The sequence below is a fragment of the Hylobates moloch genome, unplaced genomic scaffold (genome assembly GCF_009828535.3).
Source record: "Hylobates moloch isolate HMO894 unplaced genomic scaffold, HMol_V3 SCAFFOLD_8, whole genome shotgun sequence".
Taxonomy (NCBI): domain Eukaryota; kingdom Metazoa; phylum Chordata; class Mammalia; order Primates; family Hylobatidae; genus Hylobates; species Hylobates moloch.
This window is the reverse complement of record NW_026652283.1, coordinates 64,612,609-64,636,124: the sequence shown is the minus strand read 5'-3', so window position 1 is coordinate 64,636,124 and position 23,516 is coordinate 64,612,609. Positions and strand designations below refer to the sequence as shown.

General features: G+C 34.5%; 1 protein-coding gene across 7 annotated transcripts in view; it reads right to left on the bottom strand.

Moving 5' to 3' along the window:
• Positions 1-23,516, bottom strand: part of NME7 (NME/NM23 family member 7) — a 237,027-nt gene that overhangs the window by 114,453 nt on the left and 99,058 nt on the right. For all 7 annotated transcript variants that reach the window (XM_032161055.2, XM_058443250.1, XM_058443247.1 and 4 more), the window contains exons 8-9: positions 3,812-3,876; positions 1,290-1,358 (exon numbers count right to left, since the gene is read on the bottom strand). In XM_032161055.2, the coding sequence (XP_032016946.1) occupies positions 1,290-1,358; positions 3,812-3,876 (134 nt within the window). The remainder of the gene's footprint in view (positions 1-1,289; positions 1,359-3,811; positions 3,877-23,516) is intronic.

Here is a 23,516-nt window from a genome sequence, read left to right as displayed (position 1 = left end):
GTTTTCCAAAAACAGAAGAGTAAATTCTGTCTGCTTTTCTCCCTCCCTTCTTGTTTCCTTCCTTTCCCTCTCCCTCCTTTCTTTCCTTTGTTTCTTTCTTTCTTCTTTTTCTCTCTCCCTCCTTCCTTTTTTCTTTGTCTCTCTCTCTCACTCATTCTCTTTCAGTATTGATTACAGATACCACTGAAAATAGACATACAAGGCTGTCAAAATGTATAAAATGGAAAGGAAAAAAACATGTTAAACAAAGAACTTCATCGAAAGCATAACATGTTCCTTCAAAAATTGACTCAGAATTTTTAAGTCACTCTAGTTTTTAATTAAGTCACAAATTTTTTAAACAAAAAAAAGAACCTTTCTGTTTCCTTTACAGCCTTTTGACTGCTGTCCTTAGGTAGCTATGTGTAGGATCATTTGATTTCATGTCTATCTTCTCCAGAGCATAAGCTCCATAAATGCAGGCAGCATGTTTTTTGTTCATCACTGATTATTTGGCTTATAGCAGATACTCAATATATATAATAAGTGTGGATCATAGTAACAGCATGAGATAGGAATTATCACCTTTTTACGACTGTACATGTTGAAGCAGAAAATATAGGTGTAAATGATCAACATGGAATCTACTACCAAAGAATCATGTCAGACTAAATAATAATAAAAACAACAATAATAGCAGGTAATATTTACTGAGTACTTTTAATATGTGAGACAGTTTTACATAATTTATTTCATTTAATTCTCACAACAATCTCCTAAGGTAGGTAACAGCATTATTCCCATTTTATAAATGAGTTAATCAAGGTTTAAAGAAGGTAAATTGTTGATGGTCATATAACCAGAAGATTTAAGATCTGAACCTAGTATCTGACTCCACAGAGGGGGAAGAAAAAAGAAGAGGATTGAGTTTAGGAAGCTGCAGGCTGGTTGCAATGAATTTTGGGAGATATGAAAGGTATATAGTTTGAAGAATGTAATGTGGAAATAACTGACTGGTTAACATCAGGTTACCTCACGTTACTTTTTGTTGTATGGATGAAAGGCAGAGAAAACTTCATTATTATATCAAACAAAATTAGCCTGTTTGGGAAATTTGGCTTGCTCTCTCCTGATTTCTCAGAAGGTCAGATAACAACCTAGGTTGTTGACAGAGAACTTTAGTAGGAATGACTCTGTATTGATTTTCAGTCTGGCCATTTGGGACCTAGTACACGAGCTTAGTCCAAAACACTGCATCCTATACTTTTTATTTAACAGTACAAATGTTTTACATTTACTTTTATACTTACATGATATTCGGTCACTACTCCTTTATAAACTTCATAGAATTCTTCAACATTAACCCGATCCATATTGAACTATATTAAAAAATAAAACAAAACCATAAACCAACCAACAAAAGGAAAATAAATAAGCCACACTTAGCACTTAACACTTGTAATCTCTTCTTTACTCTAAAACATAAACTTTACATAGATTACTCTTTGAAGAAAAACTGTTATTAAAGATCAGCTCATCAAGAATAATAATGGATAACAGCATCATTCTAGGTTCTGTACGTGCATCATCTCATTTAGCCCTCACAACCACCTTACTGCATAAGTAGTATTAATAGCTCCAACTTACAGATGAGACTACTAAGATTCAGAGGAGTCATATAACCTCCTCAAACTGGCATCCTATCTCAAGCGGTCTGACCCCATTGATCATACTTTTACCTACTACACTACACCTCTCTCTGAATAAAACCTCATACTTGATACAAAAGAAGATTTATATTCAATATTAATTATACTATTGATAGATCAGTGGCACAAGAAAGAAATATTACTAAAGAAAAGTAGTTCAGACTTTTAGAGGAGACAGAAAACAATACCATTTTCCTCCCAAGCATTCGGAAAAATCCGCAGTTAGTCTAGTTTGTGATAAAGCACTTATACAAGTCATGTGGACTTCCTGCTACTCTTCCAAAAGAACTGTGAGTAACAGTATGCTTACAAAGTAAGTCTAGAAGGACTTATGCTTATCAGGCTCAATTTAAATTTAGTTAGGAAAAAAATTTCGTTAAATTCTAAGGTTCTCAAAAACTAAGACCTTATTTAAAAAAAAAATAGCCTCAGAATTCCCAATTTTATTTTCCCTCCATTTTGCTTGTTTATTGTTGCCAGGATTGAAGACCCACTGAGAAATTTCTGCCAATATGGACAATCATTTAAGCTAGGAGAATTTATTTTTATGGGCAACATTACTACTATAGGGAGGAAATTCTGTTGGATTTCAGTGTTTTATCCAACATTCACATATGTTTTGTTAAAGGCAACAAAATACTAATAGAAGATACCATTTATTAAATACTTAGAATTTGAGCCAGAAATGATTATTTTATTTAATCTGCTGAGTAACCCATTTAGGCAAATAATAATGCTTTCATTGCCTAGATGAGAAAACTGAGAATAACAATGCTTGACATTTGGCCAAGGCCACATGCCTAGAAAGCAGCTGACCCAAGATTCAGAAATAGATCTTTCTGACTCCAAAAGTCCATGATTGCGCTTGCTACTACACTACCATGCCTTCCCTATAGGCTCAATTGATCATTAAAAAAATTTTTTTTTCATTGAGTACAAACTATACCCAATCACCAATCACTATGCTAAGCTGCAGATCTAGAATTAGGTCAGTGTTTAAAACTAACATTTCTATATTTTTCTAAATAGGCTTACATGTCATCCTACAATCTTATTAATATATCACCAAGCTATTACTTTCAGAAAGTTTTGGCTGACAATTACTTTATAATTCTAGGTAAGATTCTTCAAATATCAATTTTCTCATTAGTCTTTAAGTTTAGCTCAATGACTTTGTAAACTATTTCACTTTTTTTTTTTGGCTTATTGGCACAAAATAGAACTCCAGTTTGTGTCCTGGTCTTTGATTTTGGGTAATCTTAAGACTCTGTAGAAAGCTGTTTCTTTTCAGAAAATAAAATACAAATAATATCGGTAAGAAAATTCTCAGCTTCAAATGGCTATTTTGGTATTTCACTATCAAAAAAGCATAAACTTGCTGGGCTTCAAACACTGTAAAAACCAAATTGTTTATCTGATTTACATAATAATCTGTTGCCCAATTTCTAGTCAAATGTACCGATGAGTACAGCACAAAGGTATGACCTCTACCAAAGTGGGTGCTGTTTCTCACTGAAAGGTCTCCTAGGAATGTATGAGCAACGCAATTTTGAACAAGCGTGGGCTCTGAAGGTGCAGTGGTACAAGTGCCAACAGAGTTGCTAGAATATATTAACTCCAAAGACGGTCTTGAGAGAAAGTCCAAAAACCAGCAAAAGGCACTGGTTAGGGAAAAAAAATCTGAACTGATTCTCTTCCTTCATTATCTGTTTAGTTAAGAATCCAGAAGACAGAAAACTCATCACAATTTCTCACTTTGATTCTACTTTTTGTTTCTAAGAACAAAATACAGTTTTTGGTCCTTTTTTATTTTGCAACTAAAGTTTCCAGAATTGTATAAACTTACCTTATAAGCTTAAATTAGGTGTATCATTGAATATTACTTCTCTCAGTAAAATATTATATGGGAAAAATCATTTCAAAAACCATTTTTTGACTATAGGAAGGTTACTGAGTTCAGTAAGTATGTCTTTTATTTTTAATATGGTTCACGAGCACAGAGGGAACATTCACTGTAAAGCATTTTATAACTATTTTTGAAAAAAATCCTCACAAATATTATGGTTCATTGTAAACTACCTACCATCTGCACAGCTGAGATTGGTTCATTGTAAACTACCTACCATCTGCATAGCTGAGATTTCAAAACCTGCATCTCGGATAGCCATCAGGATCTTTCCCAACAGTCCTGAAAATGAAGGACAATGAGTGCAAAAATACAAAATTTTAAGACATTTTAATTTCTTAGAAATGCAAATTTTTTACAGCAAAGTACTTTTTGTTTATACTCTATATTAAAAAACACACATTTTTCAAGAGAAACTAAATTAAATCCCTAATACTGAGCATTAAATCTAATCATTTGATTTCCTTAGTAAGTGCTTCAAGAATATCAACAATGGTTCTGAGGATTATACAAAAAACTTTTAAGATAATATTTTGCCTTTGGCCCCTTAAGTCTAGTGATATAGAGAACATAAAAATCAAACAATTATAAATGGCATTATTTAATACAAAGAAATGAAATGTCAAAGTACCAGATACAGAAGGAATTCAAACAAGAGTTCAAAGAAGGAGAAAAATCAAATTGTAACTGAAGAGATAGGAAGAAGCTTCAAGGGGATATGAAAAGCATGAATGGTCCTTAAAGGCTGTGGACAGACGGGCTTATACAGGGACAGGAGAGAAGGCACACATCTGGGAAAGTGTGAGCATATTTAAAAGACAGTAAGAAGACAGAAAAGAAAAACAAATTAAAAAGGAAAAGAGATTCAATTCAAATCGATAAAGGCCTTGGATACCAACATGAGGAATATAGTCTTTATCCTACAGATGAGTGATTTTTATATTGGAGTCTATAATCTCTGGGGTAATGAGGCTGACTTTGAGATTCCATTTGTTTCCTATAAAAGTCCAAGTTTCTTTTTTTCAAGTCAACTAAAACTCTGTCTCTTACACATACATGCACAAAGGCACACACACACACACACACACACACACACACACACACCATATTCTGGATCATCTGGATCTTACCGAGTGACCCTAAATCACCATATACTATTAGTGTCTGAATGTACATTTGTATTTACTATCTTACTATAGTCAAGTAGTGCTATTTTAATTGTAGCAGGCTGAGGAGTGAGAAAAACCTAGAGGTGGATCTGTTTCTCAAATGATACATCTGTACCAAATGAAGGCCAAATGATATCATAGCATGCTGTAGAAACAAACGTTTCTCAGAAGCTCGAAGACAGAAAAGTGGTGGATTAATTGAGTCATCGCAGTAGAACAGGCTCATGCCTAACTCAGAATCTGTACTATATTCACGTTAAGCTTGTTTTAATGGCAAATAACATCCTCTGTCACATTAATGCTACTAAGTTATATTTTGTTTTATATTTTCCTTGCTATGAATTTGCAAATTATTTTAGCTATGCACTTATATGTGCAAAAGTTTGTATTTAGTTTTATATTTGGCCATATTTAAGTTGTATTACTAAAAATTAAAATAATTTATGTCAACACTGAGAGTCCATGAGAATAGTTTTCCTTCAAAAAGAAACACTGCCAAAAGAAATGAGGAGTCACTAAAAATGTTGAGTGAGAAAATACAAAATAAAAGTAGTATTTTAGGAAGGTCACTAATGCAATAGTGATGAGCAAGCTGGTCTGAAGAAAAGAACAAGCAGTGGAAAGAATAGCAAAAGCTTTTGAAATCATTTAGAATATTGGTTGGAAAAAAATAGGCCATGATATACTTAAATATTTTCTCTCTTATTTTGAACTTCAAAGCGTGGATGGCAGAAGTAGAGAAAGGAGGTAATGAACATAAGATACTTTCAAACAAGAAGCAATAGGATTAAACTGGATACAGAGTATGAAGATGAAATAGGATAAAAGATGATTTCAAGATTTTGAATCCAAGTGAATAGAAGAATGACAGTACTTTTAAGAAGAAAACAAATAATGATGAAACCAAATTAACAAGGGGAAAGACACTGAATTATTTTGGACATAGAAACCCAAAACATACTATATAGCATTTATAGAGTAGGAAACTGATCAGATCTTGAGGATGTGGCATATCCAATGGCTGAATGAGTAAAATAAACTCCCTGCACAAAATTAGTGATATGGGATTGCATACCAACAGATAGAGTTATAAAGATAGAATAAGAGGTACAGAGAAGTTAGAACTGAAATGATGCCAAGAGGCATTTGGAGACAGTACTTTATATAAAGAGCTGGAAAAGAATACATATTCAAGGCAAAAGGAACATTAAGCAAAGGTAAGGAGATGTAAAACACTGTAGTTCTGGAATAAGAGTATCTTCATCTTACTGAATAATAGAGTGGAAAGCAAATGAGACAGAAGAGAAGGGAGCAGATGTGGCAGAAGCCATGATAGAAGGACTTATGGACCATATACAGAAGTTTGGATTTTATCCTGTAGGCCAGAAGTTCTCAAACATTTTGGTCACATAGACCCTTTAGCTCTTAGATAGTACTGAAGAACTTTATATAGGTTATCTCTATCAATATTTATTATAATATAAGTTAAAGTGTGTTTATTCTCCTTTACTTGACAAGTGGTAGTTTCTTAGCCTTTATATAGGTTATCTCTATCCATATTTATTATAATATGAATTAAAACAAAATTTTAAAATATTTAAATATAACAAAAATCCTTTAAATGTTAACATAAATAATATTTTGTGAGGAAAAAAATGATAGGTTTTTTAAAATTTGATCTAAGCCAAAAGGCCAGGAAGAGATTATAGTATTTTTTTTAATTAGTGAGGAGAGATATTGTTTTGTATTTTTAAAAAATCTCTTTAATGTCTCATTTAACAAAAGGCAGCTGGACTCTCACATTTACTTCAGCTTTCAATCCGTTGCCATATGTTGTTTTGGTTGGAGTATATTTAGTTGAAAAATAGTGGAATATTTTAATAATCTTTTACAATAACTGTGTATATTCTCCTTTACTTGATAAATGGTAGTTTCTTAAAAGTTTGTTGCAATGTATAATCTAAAACCTTTATCAATAAACTTTTTTTTACCCTGTTACATTAAAATCCACTGGTCTATCTTGTATGTACTTTGAATGAAACTATGATATGACTCAGACATGATTTTTAACATCATACATTAATCATTTGGCAAATACCAGCTCACTGAGTTATGCAGATTTTCCAAATGCTGATTCATTTCATTATACATCAAAAATCAATTAAAAATTTGTTAATATCATCACCAATTTCATCAGAATAGTCTTTCCATTCTGTTATACAATGTATTGGGAAGTTGTCAAACTGAAAGTGGTGAATACAGTTTTCCAAGGTTCTGAGTTTAGTTTTCCTTTGTAGTTTATCTTCACTTGGATTTTATCTTTGGCAAAGGGTATTGTCAGTTGTTTTCTTTGATATGATAGGCTTACTTAATTTGAAAGACAATGCCTGCCAAATACCCAAGTCTGAATAAGCACAATTTGTCTGTCAGTCATTCTTTCAAGTAAAAATGGTATTCCATAAAAGAAAAAGCATCTAATTGAGCTGAAGTGCAAACAGTTGTGAATAGAATTACTCACAAATGCTTTTCCTTAAAACCACTATATGGAGCTTTATGTGTACTTCACATTACTTCACACAGAGTATTAAAAAGACCTGGCCGGGCGCGGTGGCTCATGCTTGTAATCCCAGCACTTTGGGAGGCTAAGGCGGGCGGATCACGAGGTCAGGAGATCGAGACCACGGTGAAACCCCGTCTCTACTAAAAATACAAAAAAGCCGGGCGCGGTGTAATCCCAGCCTGTAATCCCAGCACTCTGGGAGGCCAAGGTGGGCGGACCATGAGGTCAGGAGATCGAGACCATCCTGGCTAACACGGTGAAACCCCGTCTCTACTAAAAATACAAAAAGTTAGCTGGGGTGGTGGCGGGCGCCTGTAGTCCCAGCTACTCGGGAGGCTGAGGCAGGAGAATGGCGTGAACCCGGGAGGTGGAGCTTGCAGTGAGCCGAGATTGCGCCACTGCACTCCAGCCTGGGTGAGGAGCGAGACTCTGTCCCCCTCAAAAAAAAAATTAGCCAGGCGTTGTGGCAGGCGCCTGTAGTCCCAGCTACTCGGAGAGGCTGAGGCAGGAGAATGGCATGAACCCGGGAGGCGGAGCTTGCAGTGAGCCGAGATCACGCCACTGCACTCGGGTGACAGAGCAAGACTCCATCTCAAAAAAAATAAAAAATAAAAAAATTAAAAGATCTGTATTTGAGGATCAAAAAGTAATAAAATTATTTTTACTGCATCTAAGATATTCTTAACTAAGTATGGCTTTTTTTTGTTTCCCCTGCAGATGCAGGATGGTTAAAAATACAATAACTACTAGCACAGTTTGGTGCCACTGCCTTGATTCATTCTAAGGCAGTGGCAGTTTTACTCACCATTGCTTTTGCACCATCAGTGCAAATGACAACACATTAAAAAAGGCAATTAAGTATGAAATCAGCTTTGGTCTTGCATATCCATAAAAGGGTCTCATTAATGATAATAAAAAAATACATGATTACATATTAACCCTAATCTAACATGAAATTTAATCTAATCTAAATGTTAAACACTATGCTTTAATCAATATGAAAAGAAATTTATAATCTGTATCTATTACAAATTCTAAGAATAAATAGGACAAGTTCACACGATATATATGAAGATGCTCACCACAGAATTATTAGTAATAAAAAAATTTTAAGTTCTAAATAATAAAAAACAGGAAAAAATTAGATAAAGAAGAATAAGTTCCTACAATTAACTTTTTAATCAGACTTTAAAAATCACATTTTCAAATATTATTTAATTGCATAGAAAAAAATTCAAAGTACAATGTTAGTGCAATTCAAAATTGTATACATAGGATAATTCCCAATTCACTTTATAAAACTAGTATTATCCTGATATTGAAATCATACGAAGACAGTACAGAAAACAAAACTACACTCCAATAGCCCTTATAAATATAAATATAAAAATTATTTTTAAAAAATTTTAAAACAATTTATTTACTTAATTTGAGAAAGGGTCTTACTATGTTGACCAGGCTGGTCTTGAACTCCTAGGCTCAAACAATATTCCTGCCTCAGCCTCCTAAATATCTGGGATTACAGGCACATACCACTGTATCTGGCTAAACATAAAAATTATTTCCAAATGTTAAAATTTTAGAAATTTTATAACTTCCAATAAATTTTAAATTTTATAAATTTAGCAACATATACAAAGAATTATACACCATGACCAAGAGAGGTTAATTTCAGGTATGCAAGCCTGGTACATTATTCAAACTATCAACCAATATATTAACAGGCTAAGGAAGAAAAATCACATGAACACATCAATATATGTTGATCACATATCTATCTATAGATATACATCTGCATATATTGATACAGAAAAAAACATTTGAAAAAATACAACACTCATAAATAAAAAAAACTGTAAGAAAAAAATAGGAATAGAGGGCAACTTCCCCATCTTCATAAACAGCATCTACAGAAACCTACAACTAACATAATACTGAAAGACTGAATGCTTTCCATGCGAGACAGTAAACAAGGCAAGAATGTCCATTCTCATTGCTCTGATTCAATACGGTGCTGGAAAATTCAAGTCAGTGCAACCAGACAAAAAAAGGAGATAAAAAGTATACAGACAAGGAAGGCAGAAATATAACTGTCTCTATTTGCATATGACATGACTGTCTATATAGAAAATCCCAAATAGCCTAAAAAAAAATCTAGAACTAATTATTTCAGCAAAGTTGAAAGACACAAAGTAAACATACTAGATCAGTTGTATTTCTACACACTGGCAATAAATACTTGAACACTGAAACTAAAAATATAATAGCATTTATAATCACTCAAAAAGAAAATAAAATTGGGTGTGAATCTAACCAAAAATGTATAGAACTTGTGTATGAAAACTACAAAATGCTGGATGAAAGAGCTAAATAAATGAAGAGCATACAGTGTTCAGGGAATACTTAACACAATAAAGATGTCAATTCTCCCTAAATTGACAAATAAGTTTAACAAAATTGTTATCAAAATACCAGCAAGTTTTTTTGTGGCAATAGATAAGATTATTCTAAAATTATATGGTAAGATAAAGGAACTAGAATAACTAAAACAATTTCAAAAAAGAAAAATGTGAGGTAATCAGTCTACTCAATTTCATGGTTTATTATTAACTACAATAACCAAAAGATGGTGTAGTATTGTCATTGATAGAGATCAATGGAACAGAACAAAAAAAACCCGAAATAGAACCACACAAATATGTCCAACTGATTTTTTACAAAAGTGCAAAAGCAATTAAAATTAGAGAGATAGCTTTTCAACAAACTCAGTAAAGTTAGGAAATAAAGTCTCCAAGAAAAAATAGTTACTTCCCAGAAGGAAGTCTACACAATGAAAGGATAACACAAATTTGGGGAAACTGCTAGTTTTTTCTCATCTATACATTGTGTAAGCTAGTCACATATTATTACACATAATCCTCACAACGCTGCTATGGACTGGATATTTGTGACCCTCTCAAATTAAGATCCTAACTCCCAATGTGATAAAGGTAGGGCCTTTGTGGGGAAGAGGTGATTAGATAGCAAGAACAAAGCCCATGTGAATAGGATTAGTGCCCTTATAAAAGAAGCTCCAGAGAGTTCTCTTGCCTCTTTCACCATGTGAAGACACAGTGAGAAGGTGTCATCTATGAAGAAAACCATGGGCCCTGACCTGAAACTGAACCTGCGAGACCTGATCTTGGACTTCCCACTATGGAGAACTGTGGGAAATACATGTTTGTTGTTTAAGACATCCAGTCTATGGTATTTATATTGTAGCAGCTCAAATGAACTAAGATAATGCCTATGAGGAAAGTACTATTATAATCTTCATTTTATAGACGTTGAGTATCTATACTCAAGGATTAAACAATATGCCTTAATAGCTACTAAGTGATAGAACTGAATTTTAAACCCAGTTTTGCTTGCCCCAGAACCTAAGATTATCTTATAATAAAATAAATAATCAAAATATTTAGTTGGCATATATATGTATCTCAAATAATTTATGTATATGCAAAAATATACATATGTGTATATATGTATATATACAGCTATGAAACATCTTTTTGATCTTCTGAATATATACTATAAAATTTTTAACAGAGATGGATATAGAATGTATATCTAGTAAATTCTGAATTGTTCAGAGGATCATCACTTAATTTAACTTACTGATTATTCAGACTTTAAGATTTCTTTCCTTCTTACCATTCTGATGCTTATCAATTTGGCAGAAAAAGGAGGAAAAAAGATCACTTTATTGTTTATTAATAGTTCTAGAAAACTGCTTAATAGAGAGAACATCATTAAAAATTAAGTTGTTGGCCGGGTGCGGTGGCTCACCCCTGTAATCCCAGCACTTTGGGAGGCCAAGGCGGGAGGATGATGAGATCAGGAGATCGAGACCATCCTGGCTAACATGGTGAAACCTCATCTCTACTAAACAAAATACAAAAAATTAGCTGGGCATGGTGGCGGGCGCCGGTAGTCCCAGCTACTCGGGAGGCTGAGGAAGGAGGATGGCGTGAACCCGGGAGGCGGAGCTTTCAGTGAGCCGAGATTGCACCACTGCACTCCAGCCTGGACCACATACCGAGACTCCATCTCAAAAAAAAAAAAAAAAAAAAAATTAAGTTGTTAAAAAGTAGATGCATAGTATTCTTCAAAATTCTAACAAAATTGGTCTTCATAGTTAATAATGTAATAGTTTTATTTTGCCACATGTATCTGTATCAAAAATATTTCTTGTGAAAATAACTTATTCTGATGTTAAGGTCTTTTCTGGCATCAATATTTTCCCTTGATATCACAATATCTACCAGCTGGGTATGGTGGCTCATGCCTGTAATCCTAGCACTTTGGGAGGACAAGGTGGGTGGATCACTTCAGGTCCTGAGTTCAAGACCAGCCTGGCCAACATGGAGAAACCCTATCTCTACTAAAAATACAAAAATTAGCCAGACGTGGTGCCACATGCCTGTAATCCCAGCTACCTGGGAGGCTGAGGCACAAGAATCGCTTGAACCCAGGAGGCAGAGCTTACAGTGAGCCAAGATTATGGCACCGTCCTCCAACCTGGGTGACAGAACAAGATTCTGTCTCAGAACAACAACAACAAAAATAAAACAAATAAACAGAAAATCATAGTATCTATCATCTATAGTATACCTCACAGCAATCTTGCAGCCAATGAGCCCCTTACACTGTAGAAACACTTAAAAATATTGTTACCATGAATGTTAAACTTACTGGATGTAACAGCAAGATATAGATGACAACAAAACCCTACTCACGAGCATGAGAGTCCATGAAAAGGACACTTTGGTGAGCAAAACAACTTACAAAACTGAAATTTAAAGAAGCGACCAGGCTGTTGTACAAGATAATTCACTATCACCTGTATGCTTTGCTTCACAATCCATATAATAAACAGGGGTGGTGGGAAATAAAACGAAAGGATTTTTAAAAATGAAAAAATGTCAACAAGGAAATCTTGCAATTATTTTGGAAAGAAACCGAAAGAAAAGTTTTAATCGTGATGTAGCCAAGAGTACATGAACTAATAAAACTGATGCCTAACATAGACATGTTTAATATTAATAACCATAACCAATTTAAATCAAATTGGAAGGATATTATTTCCTTTAAAATTTAAATCTAGTGAAATAAAATTCAAAGCCATTTTAACTAAAAAATAGATGTGCATCTTTAAAATATGATTAGTGTAAAGCCAAATCAAAAAACTAGAGATTGAGAGCTTAATGTTCAATGCTAACATATAAATCACAAGTGTTACTAAATTCAACAGAAGGAATTTAATACTAATCTTGGCAAACATGCATAACAAATAACCTTAGGCATAAAAACCAGGTGGAAAAGTTTTCTGTCTCCTAGAGAGCAATATGTTACTAGGCAATACCACTTCACTGATAATCTTCCTGTAATTTTTAATGGAAACACTCAGATTGGTTTAAGCTACAAATGTCTATGGTTTTCTGCCTTGCAATAAGGAAAAATATTGTAGAATTATATTAAATCAATTGCAGACAAGAGTCTGGATTCCAGACCATCCTGGGCAACATGGTAAAACTTCATGTCTACAAAAATTATGAAAAAAAAAATTAGCCAGGTATGATGGTGTGTGCCTGTAATCCCAGATACTCAGAAGGCTAAGGTGGGAGGATCACTAGGGCTCAGGAGGCCAAGGTTGCAGTGAGCTGAGATGGCACAACTGCAATCCAGCCTGGGTGGCAGAGCAAGACCATGTCTCAAAAAAGTAAAAACAAATCAAAATAGATAAGAGTTTGGATTCCACAGAATTGTTAAATTGGGAACCAGTAAGGCACTTAGGTCTTAATGGATCTCAAATTAATCCATCAGTTGATCATAAAACCCACGTTAGTAGAAAGTAGCTTTTAAAAGACAGATTTAATTCATCCAATAGATTTCTGATCCTCCACTAACACCACATACCCAAATCTGAAATTCACAGTTTTCGTTACCAATTTCCTAACAAGAACAAGCTGTACATTCCTTACAAGGTAGTAAAAAGAGTAACCAATAGAACTTTATTTTATTTGTATTTTTTTTAGAGGTGGGGTTTTTCTATGTTACTCAAGCTGGACTTGAACTCCTGGGCTTAAGTAATTCTCCTACCTCAGCCTCCCAAGCAGCTAGGACTACAGGCATGTGTCACCATGCCCAGCTAATTATTAAAAATTATTTGTAGAGACAGGGTCTCACTATGTTGCCCAGACTGGTGTCAAACTCCTGGCCTGAAGTGATCTTCCCACCTCAGCCTCCCAAAGTGCTAGGATTACAGGCATGAGCCCCTACGTCTGGTCCAGTATAACAACAGCTTTGTAGATATACCTACAATATGGTGACTTTGTTTACTGAAATTCATCAAGATGCAATTAAGTGAGTAGAAAATAATAAAAACAGGCTCCATACCATCATAGGGACAGCAGAGAAGACCTATGGGAATGAAGATTTCCAGAAAAGAGTAGTCAAGGGTTCCTCCTCACTGTGAAGAAAGACAGGCTCAGCATGCAAAGGAAGCTATGAACAGCTACACCTTGGCTGAAATAAGATCACAGGTTTAAAACAAGGACAGTCTAAGAAAATAAAGTAGGGTACTGAGTAGACAGGCTGGAAACTGAAAACTGTGTAAGACTGGGTAAATAGATCATATGAAGTCTAAAGTCAAAGCCAGGTTAATACAGAAAAGTTAACCACACAATCACAAAGTAAAATTAAGTTTCTACAGCACAGGGTACTGCCAGCTTTGGGTAGAGTGAGCTGCTTCCTAATCTTAACAGGCCAGTCTTTATGTGGTTGGAGTAAGCAAATGTCCCATTAGAAGTCAACTCCATGTTTCTAGGAGATTTTCATGAATGTTATTATGCAGGGGCTATTCTCATTATAAGAAAATCTCAGTTTTTAAAATTTGTTTATTTCAATAGTTTTTGGGGTACAAGTGGTTTTGGTCACACGGATGAATTATATAGTGGTGAAGTCTGAGATTTTAGTGCACCCATCATCCAAGTAGTGTACATTGTACCCAATATGTAGTTTTTTAATCCCTCACCCCCCTCAACCCTCCCTCTTCTGAGTTACCAAAGTCCATCATATAATTCTGTATGCCTTTGCATACCCATATCTTGGTTCCCACTTATAAGTGAGAACATATAGTTTTTGGTTTTTCCATTCCTGAGTACTTCGCTTAGAATAATGGCTTCTAGCTCCATCCAAGTTACTGCAAAACACATTATTTCATTATTTTTATGGCTGAGTAGTATTCCATGGTGTATATATATATCACATTTCTTTATCCACTCATTGGTTGATGGACAGTTAGGTTGGTTCCGTATGTTTGCAACTGTGAATTGTGTTGCAATAAACATATGCGTGCAAGTGTCTTTAATATAATGACTTATTTTCCTTTGGGTAGACACTGCGTAGTGGGATTGCTGAATCAAATGATAGATCTACTTTTAGTTCTTTAAGAAATCTCCATATTGTTTTTCATAGTTTGTACTAATTTACATTCCTACCAACAGTGTATAGGTGTTCCCTTTTCACCACATCTATGCCAACATCTATTATTTTTTGACTTTTTAATAATGACAATTTTTGTAGGAGTAAGGCAGTAGTATCTCATTGTACTTTTAATTTGCATATTCCTGATGATCAGTGATATTTAGCATTTTTCATATGTTTCTTTACCATTTTTATATCCTCTTTTGAGAAATGTCTATTCATGTTATTTGCCCACATTTTGATGGGATTGTTTTTTTCTTGTTGATGTACTTGAGTTCATTGTAGATTCTAGATATTAGTCCTTTGTTAGATGCATAGTTTGCAAATATTTTCTCCCACTCTGTGGGTTGTCTATTTATTCTGATGGTTATTTCTTTTAATGTACAGAAGTTTCTTTTGTTTAATTAGGTCCCATTTATTTATTTTTATTTTAGTTGCATTTGCCTTTGGGGTCCTACTCACGAATTATTTGCCTATAAGCCAATGTCCAGAATAGTTTTTCCTAGGTTATCTTCTATAATTTTTATAGTTTCATATCTTAGATTTACATCTTTGAACCATCTTGAGATGATTTTTGTATAAGATAAGGGATAAGTATCCAGTTTCATTCTTCTACATGTGGTTATCCAGTTTTCCCAGCATTATTTATTAAATAAGGTGTCCTTTCCTCAACCTATGTTTCTCTACGCTTTGTCGAAGATCAGTTTGTTGTAAGTATTTGGCTTTATTTCTGGGTTCTCTATTCTGTTCCACTGGTCTATGTGCCTACTTTTATACCAGCACTATTTTTGTAACTACAGCCTTGTGGCATAATTTAACATCTGGTAATGTGATGCCTCCACATCTGTTTTTTTTGTTTGTTTTTTGCATAGGATTGCTTTGGCTATTCAGGTTCTTTTTCTGGTTTCATATGAATTTTAGACTTGTTTTTTCTAATTCTGTGAAAAATGATGTTGGTATTTTGATAGGAATTGCACTGAATCAGTGGATTGCTTTGGGTAGTATGGTCATTTTCATGATAATTGATTCTTCCAATCCATGAGCATGGGATGTGTTTCCATTTGTTTGTGTCATCTATGATTTCTATCAGCAGTGTTTTGTAGTTCTCCTTGTAGAGATCTTTTACCTCCTTGGTTAAATATATTCCTAGGTAATTTATTTTTTTCCAGCTGTTGTGAAAAGGACTGAGTTCTTGATTTGATTCTCAGCATGGTCATTGTTGGTGTATAGCACTGCTACTGATTTGTGTGTATTGATTTTGTGACCTGAGACTATGGAATTCATTTATCAAATCCAGGAGACTTTTGGAGGAGTATTTAGGGTTTTCTAGGTATACAGTCATACTACTCATGAACAGCAATAGCTTGATGTCCTCTTTTTCAGTTTGGATGCCCTTTGTTTCTTATTCTTGCCTGACTGCTCTGGTTAGAACTTCCAGCACTATGCTGAATAGAAGTGGTTAAAGTGGCATGCTTGTCTTGTTCCAGTTCTCAAGGGGAATACTTTCAACTTTTCCCCATTTATTATGATGTTAGCTGTGAGTCTGTCATATATTATTTTATTAGTTTTAGGTAAAGTCCCTTTTATATCTGTTTGTTGAGATTTTTTATACGGGGATGCTGGATTTTATGAAATGCTTTTTCTGCATCTATTCAGATGATCATATAGTTTTTCTTTTTAATTCCTTTTATTGGATGTATCCTGTTTATCGACTTGCATATTTTAAACCATGCCTGCATCCCTGGAATGAAACCTACTTGGTCATGGCATATTATCTTTTTGATGTGCTGCTTGAGTTAGCTAGTATTTTGTTGAGGATTTTTGCATCTATGTTCATCAGGGATATTGGTCTGTAGTTTTCTTTTTTTCTTACGTCTTTTCCTGGTTGTGGCATCAGAGTGATACTGGCTTCATAGAATGAGTTAGGGAGGATCTCTCTTTCTTAATCTTTTGGAATAGTTTCAGTAGGATTGGTCCCAGTTCTCTGAATGTCTGGTAGGATTCAGTTGTGAATCCATCTGGCCCCGGGCTATTTTTTTTTCTTGGCAATTGTTTTGATTAGTGATTCAATCTCACTGCTTGTTCTTGGTCTGTTCGGGGTTTCTATTTCTTCCTGGCTTAATCTAGGAGTGTTTATGTTTCCTGGAGTTTATCCATTTCCTCTAGATTTTTTAGTTTGTGTGCATAGAGGTGTTCACAGTGGTCTCAAATGATCTTTTTTATTTCTGTGGGGTTGGTTGTATAGTCTCCAGTTTCATTTCTAATTGAACTTTAACCTCTCCTGGTTAATCTAGCTAATCGTCTATCAACCTTGTTTATCTTTTTGAAAAACCAACTTTTTGTGTCATTGATCTTTGGTATTTTTGTTGTTGTTGTTGCTACTGTTTCAAATTCATTTACATCTGCTCTGATCTTTGTTATTTCCTTTCTTCTGCTAGCTTTGGGTTTAGTTTGTTCTTTCTCTAGCTCCTTGAGGTATGATGTTAGGTTGTCAATTTATCATCTTTCAGATTTTTTAAGTAAGTATTTAGCACTATAAATTTTCCTTTTAGTACTGCTTTTACCATATTCCAGAGATTTTGATAACGTGTCAATATTATCATTCGTTTCAAAGAATTTTTAAAATTCCATCTTGATTTCATTGTTAACTCAAAAATCATCCAGGAGCAGATTGTTTAATTTCTATGTATTTGTATAGTTTTGAGGGTTACTTTTGGAGTTGATTTGTAGTTTTATTCCACTGTGGTCTGAGAAGATACCTGATATAATTTCAATTTTTAAAAATTTATGGAGACTTGTTTTGTGGCCTATCATATGGTCTATTGTGGAGAATGTTCTATGTGCTGATTAAAAGAATGTATAATCTGCAGTTATTGGGTAGAATGTTTGGCAAATATTTGTCAGGTCCATTTGTTCTAGAGTGCACTTTAGGTCCATTATTTCTTTGTTGACTTTCTGTCTTGATGATCTGTCTAGTGTTGTCGGTGGACTGTTGCAGTCTCATACTATTATTATGTCATGTCTATCTCATGTCTTAGGTCTAATAGTAATTGTTTTATGAATCTGGGAGCTCCAGTGTTAAGTGTATATAAATTTAGGATTATAATATCTTCTTGTTGGACTGATCCTTTTATCATCATATAATGACCTTCTTTGTCTTTTTTTACTGTTGTTGCTTTAAAATCTGTTTTACCTGATATAAGACTACCTACTCCTGCTCATTTTTGGTTTCCATTTGTATGGAATATCTTTTTCCACTCCTATACCTTGAGTTTATATGAATCTTTATGTATTAGGTGAGTCTCTTGAAGACAGTCTATATTTGGTTTGTGATTTTTAAAATCCATTCTGCCAATCTGTATCATTTAAGTGGAGAATTTAAGCAGTTTATATTCAATGTTAATATTGAGATGTGAGGTACTGTTCCAGTTATCCTGTTACTTGTTACCTAGATACTCTGGTTTCTTTATTGTTATTGTTTTATAGGCCCCATGAGTTTTATGCTTTCAAGAGGTTCTATTCTGGTTCATAATGGCCTTTGTGTTTTAAGGTTTAGAACTCCTTTTAGCATTTTCAATAGGGCTGATCTAGTAGTAACAAATTCTCTCAGCATTTGTTTGTCTGAAAATGGCTTTAATTCTCCTTCATTTATGAAACTTAGTTTTGTTCTGGATACAAAATTCTTGACTGACAGTTATTCTCTTTAAGAAGGCTAAAGATAGAACTCCAATCCCTTCTGGCTTAAAAGGTTTCTGCTGAGGAAATCTCTTATTTTTTTAAGCAAACACAATGAAAGAAGACTGAAATGATAATTCAAAACCATGGATCCATTAACTTTAACATGAACAACACAAAGTAAATAAATGTTGTTCCTTACCTATAATTAGTTCTAGTGTTTGTTTCTATTTTAAAAAGACATATAGGCTTGGCACAGTGGCTCATACCTGTAATTCCAACACTTTGAGGGGCCAAGTCAGGAGGACTCCTTGAGTCCAGGAGTTTGTGGCCAGCCTGGGAAACATAGTGAGACCCCATCTCTACAAAAAATAAGAAATCAGCTAGGTGTTGGGGCACGTGTCTGTAGTACCAGCTGCTCTGCTTGAGAGGCTGAGGTGGAAGGATCACTTGACTGCAGGAGGTTGAGGTTGAGGTTGCAGTGAGCTATGATCAGGTCACTGCACTCAGCCTGGATGACAGAGTAAGACCTTGTCTCAAAAAAAACAAACAAACAAACAAAAAAACATATATATATATATATATATATGTATAGTTTTGAGGGTTACTTTTGGAGTTGATTTGTAGTTTTATTCCACTGTGGTCTGAGAAGATACCTGATATAATTTCAATTTTTAAAAATTTATATATATATATCTTCTCATTCTCAAAGTTAGCCTTTGCACAACATTTTTTTTTAATAAACATGGACATTGATTTTTACCTATTCTAACTTTCCAAAGTCACAGTTAAGGAAATTCACAAATTTAGGCATCTTATTACAAGAACACTGTTTCTTTTGTTTGTTTTAAATGGCTCTGATTCCCTCAGCACTGGCAAGGCTTATATTGCCATTCATAGATAGGCTTAAAAATAGACTAATGCCACGACATGGGTCACAAAGTATATAATTCTTGCTCCTTTTCTGTTGTAAGCATATACTATATACACTGAATACGGGCTTCCATTTTCTTCTGCTATTCCCCAGCACGGTTCTATAGATTGGTACAGCTTTGCTGTCTAGTGGTTCTCAAAGTGTGGTCCATGCACAAATATCTTTAGCAGGACCTGGGAACTTGTTATAAATGCAAATTCTTGGGCTCTAAACCAGATATTCCAAATCAGATACTTTGGAGTTAGGGCCCAGGAATCTATATTTAATCCAAGTGATCCTGATGCACACTAACGTTTCAGAACCATTACTGTGAGTAAGGTCTCTGAGAACAACAAAGCATCACAACAACTACTCCTTTGGTCATGGAAAAGGTGATATAGTCTGAAAATTTTTATATTTTAAATTGTAAAATATTGAATACATTTTACATTGTAAAATACAAAATATACTTTTATGGTAAAATATATAACAGATATGCTCAGATTAAATAATTTTAAAGTGAACATCTGCAGTTATCATCACCCACATCAAAAGCCCACCCTCAAAGCCCTCTATATATGCCTCCCAATCATGACCCTTTCTCCTCTTAGGGGAGACAACTACCTGACTTTGGAATAACCTTTTCTTTATAGTTTACCACCTACATATGAATTCTTGAAATATATGGTTGATTTTTGCCTATATTTGAACTTTATGTGATTAGAGTAATACAGCATATATGCTTCATGTCTTTCTTATTTTGCTCAAGTTCATTACTATGAAATTCATTCATTTTGTTGTGTTTCCTTCTATTTGATAGGGAAGGAAGAAAATACAACAATGTAAACAGAATCTCTGGATGGTAGGAGTCAGTGATTTTAAAATAGACATTTGTCTGTATTTCTAAATTTTTCTACTAAAATGAATTCCTGAGTAAAACTTAGCACTTCCCACCTCTGTATCAAGTAATTTGAGGTGCACGTTTTGAATCACATTAACAGATTAAATAAAAATCTATGATGCAAAGCCAAACCTTGTTTCATTTATTAAACTTTCATTTCATATACGAAACTTCACATTCTGATTGAGCCTAATACTTAAATAAGATTTGGCTTAAATATTTTCTGACCTCAAATTCAGGATATTCTGAAGAACAACTTTTAAAAACAGAGAAGAAAGTCTGTGGCACAGACCTGCAACCACAATTTCAAGAGTGATTTTTAAGCACACTAGAGTCATTTTAGTTCTTTCCAATCTGCTTAAATTGAAATCCTTAACATTATCCTAAGAGCCTACTCTACCTTTGATAACAAGGCTGTTCTTCAATAACCACCATGAAACTGCTCTGGTGAAATAACTGGGATGAGTAACTCACTTCCTATTTTGCACACATAGAAGTCACAGTATGTATGCTAAGTGTCAAAAGAGACATGTAGTAGATTAAGTTGGTGATAGGTTAGAAAAGAACTAATAACTAAAATAAGTTAGAACTTTGAACCATAGGTTTTCTAGAGTAAGATGTGTGAACATATAGAAAGGCAAAGAAAGGTACCATTTATTAATCCATTCAAAAATCAATTACACTAACCATGTCCCTTCAATATTTTTCATGTCAACTCCTCTCATGTTTTAACTTATTATTTGGAAACCCAAGCTTTTCATAGACTTTTCTGAAAGATACTACCTTTTCTTTAGAAATTTTCCCTCTTTCTTCCTCCTAAGAATCAATTATAATTATGTCGCCAGAATTTCAGCATTTATAATCTGCCATGTAACTTGAATCATCTTTTAAAGTCTTATAAAATGAGATCATGCTACTTCGAGTTTTCATGTTTTAAAACATATCTTGATAAAGTAACATCATGTGTCCTGAATCCTGGATCACAGATTCATAAAGACTGGCCCAATTCCTGGGTAGAAGAAAAAAAAAAAAGCCTGAAAAGCAGAATCACAGCATGGTAGGAGGAAACTCTTGTGTTCCTTTTGTCATTGTGCAATTACACAGTTGTTTAATCTGCAGAGGAAAGGGTTAGGAGGAGACACAGAAAACCAGTACCAGAGGATCCTCCAAAGCAGAGGAGTGGGCACATTCTATCTTTGCTACAAACTCTTTTTTAAGATATGTTTTCCTCAGGTCTAGATCATGTGTAGCTATGCTCAGCATTAGTTATCATGAGTTCTAAAATGGCATGGTCCTCTAACAGACAAGTGAATGAAAAACAGGCAAGAGGAGTGACACTGTCATCAAAATTCTGCGCAAAGCTTACATTAATGTTGTTCCTCCTAGAAGTATCTGTGCATACATAGAACCTACTGGGTCAAGAAATGAATATTCCAAAGGCAACGTGTGTCAGGTTGCCTCAATAACATCATTCCCTGAATGGTGACTCTGAATCTTAAAATAGAAAAAAAAGTGAAAAATAGGAATTATCTAAATTTCTTTTATAAATGTTTACTGAAACAAAACACTGAAATTAATTATTATTCAAAATAAAAAACTGAAAATGTATAAAGAAATTTAAATAATTAAGCTTATAAGTGATACTTATTGTTTGTGGTATTTATAGTTCTGAAGTTATTAAAGCTTAAAATTGTGCTATGACTTTTGAGAAAACCCCATGTTACATTTTTGCCAGTGCTATTTCTTTCCATGAAACTGGGTTTCATTCCAATCTCACTAGAGAAAGATCAATCTAAGCACTGTCTAGCAACAGATCAAGATTTACTGTTATTTGCATTAAACAATTGCTGTAAAGAAGTAAATGTGCATTAGAGAAGCTACTTGTGTAAAGCAGAGTGTCCCAATTACTCACATTTTCCATTACTCCAAAAAATTCTCACCAACCTAAAATCCAGCACAGGGATCTGAGTTAAAAGAACAACTGAAAATCAAAAGGTGACTCTTCCCTAACCATCTCCTTGGTTGCCATTGACCTGCCATAGTGAACAAACTAGGAATCTTCAATCATGTATCAACTTTTACAAGGCTTGACTCTGATGATGGCAGATTACTAGAGGAAATGCAAGATGTTCCCTGCCCAAAATTTCTCATAAGTGGCTCTTGTACTGGGTGTTTATCAGGAAAACCCAGGGATTCTTTTAAAAATGCATATTCTTGGGCTCTACTCCAGATATACTGAAAAAAGATTCTAAAATTAGGGTCCATGAATAAGAATTTTAAACAGTCTCCCCAAGTGGTTCTGTTGCACACTAAAGTTTGAGAAGCACTATCTAGCATCTTAGTGTCACAATACTACTGGTTCAGGTTCTAGTCTCACATCCCAACCACGTGAAGGACTTAAGATGCCTTATACCACCTGAGGTAGAATGATACATTGGTGGTCCAGTGAACCATAATTCCTGGTATTCATACACTTGTAGAGTCTCCTCCTATACTGACTCTGGACCTGGCCATGTGACTTTCTTTAGCTGTGATGCAAACAGAGACATGATGAGCACTTATCCATTGAGGATTATCTTGTAATGTTACTCTTAGAAGCCAGAAACCATCTGGTAAAGAAGCTCAGGCTATACTACTGAATGATGACAGGCCACATGGAAAGAGTCTTTTGAGAATGAGATTCAGTCTTGTACACTCCAGCTCCAGTACAGCTTCCAGATGAATGAAGCCACATGAATGACTTAAGGCATAGCACAGAATTATCAATTGATAACCCACAGAACTGTGAAAAATAATACATCATTTTTTTCCCTTTTTCTTTTTAGCCTCTATTTCTTAATGATGAGATAAATCATTGTTTTTAAGAAACTAAGTTTTAGACTGGATATCTAGGGGTAGGGCTAAGATGGTAGACTGGAAGTAGTTCATGTGTGCCACTCCCATGGGGAGAAAACAAAAGTGCTAGTGAACACGGGTTCTGCAGGCTGATCATCTGAGAAACCATGATGAGATACATCAAGGCAGCAGGGGAACACAGAGAACAAAGAGGGGCGAAGCTGGGCACCAGTCTGTCTGGGCTCAGTGCAGAGCCAGGAAAACCTCTTCAACATGGGAAAGGGTGAGTGAGTGACAGCCCCCAGGGGGACTCACCCTTACCACAGGGACCCATGCAAGACT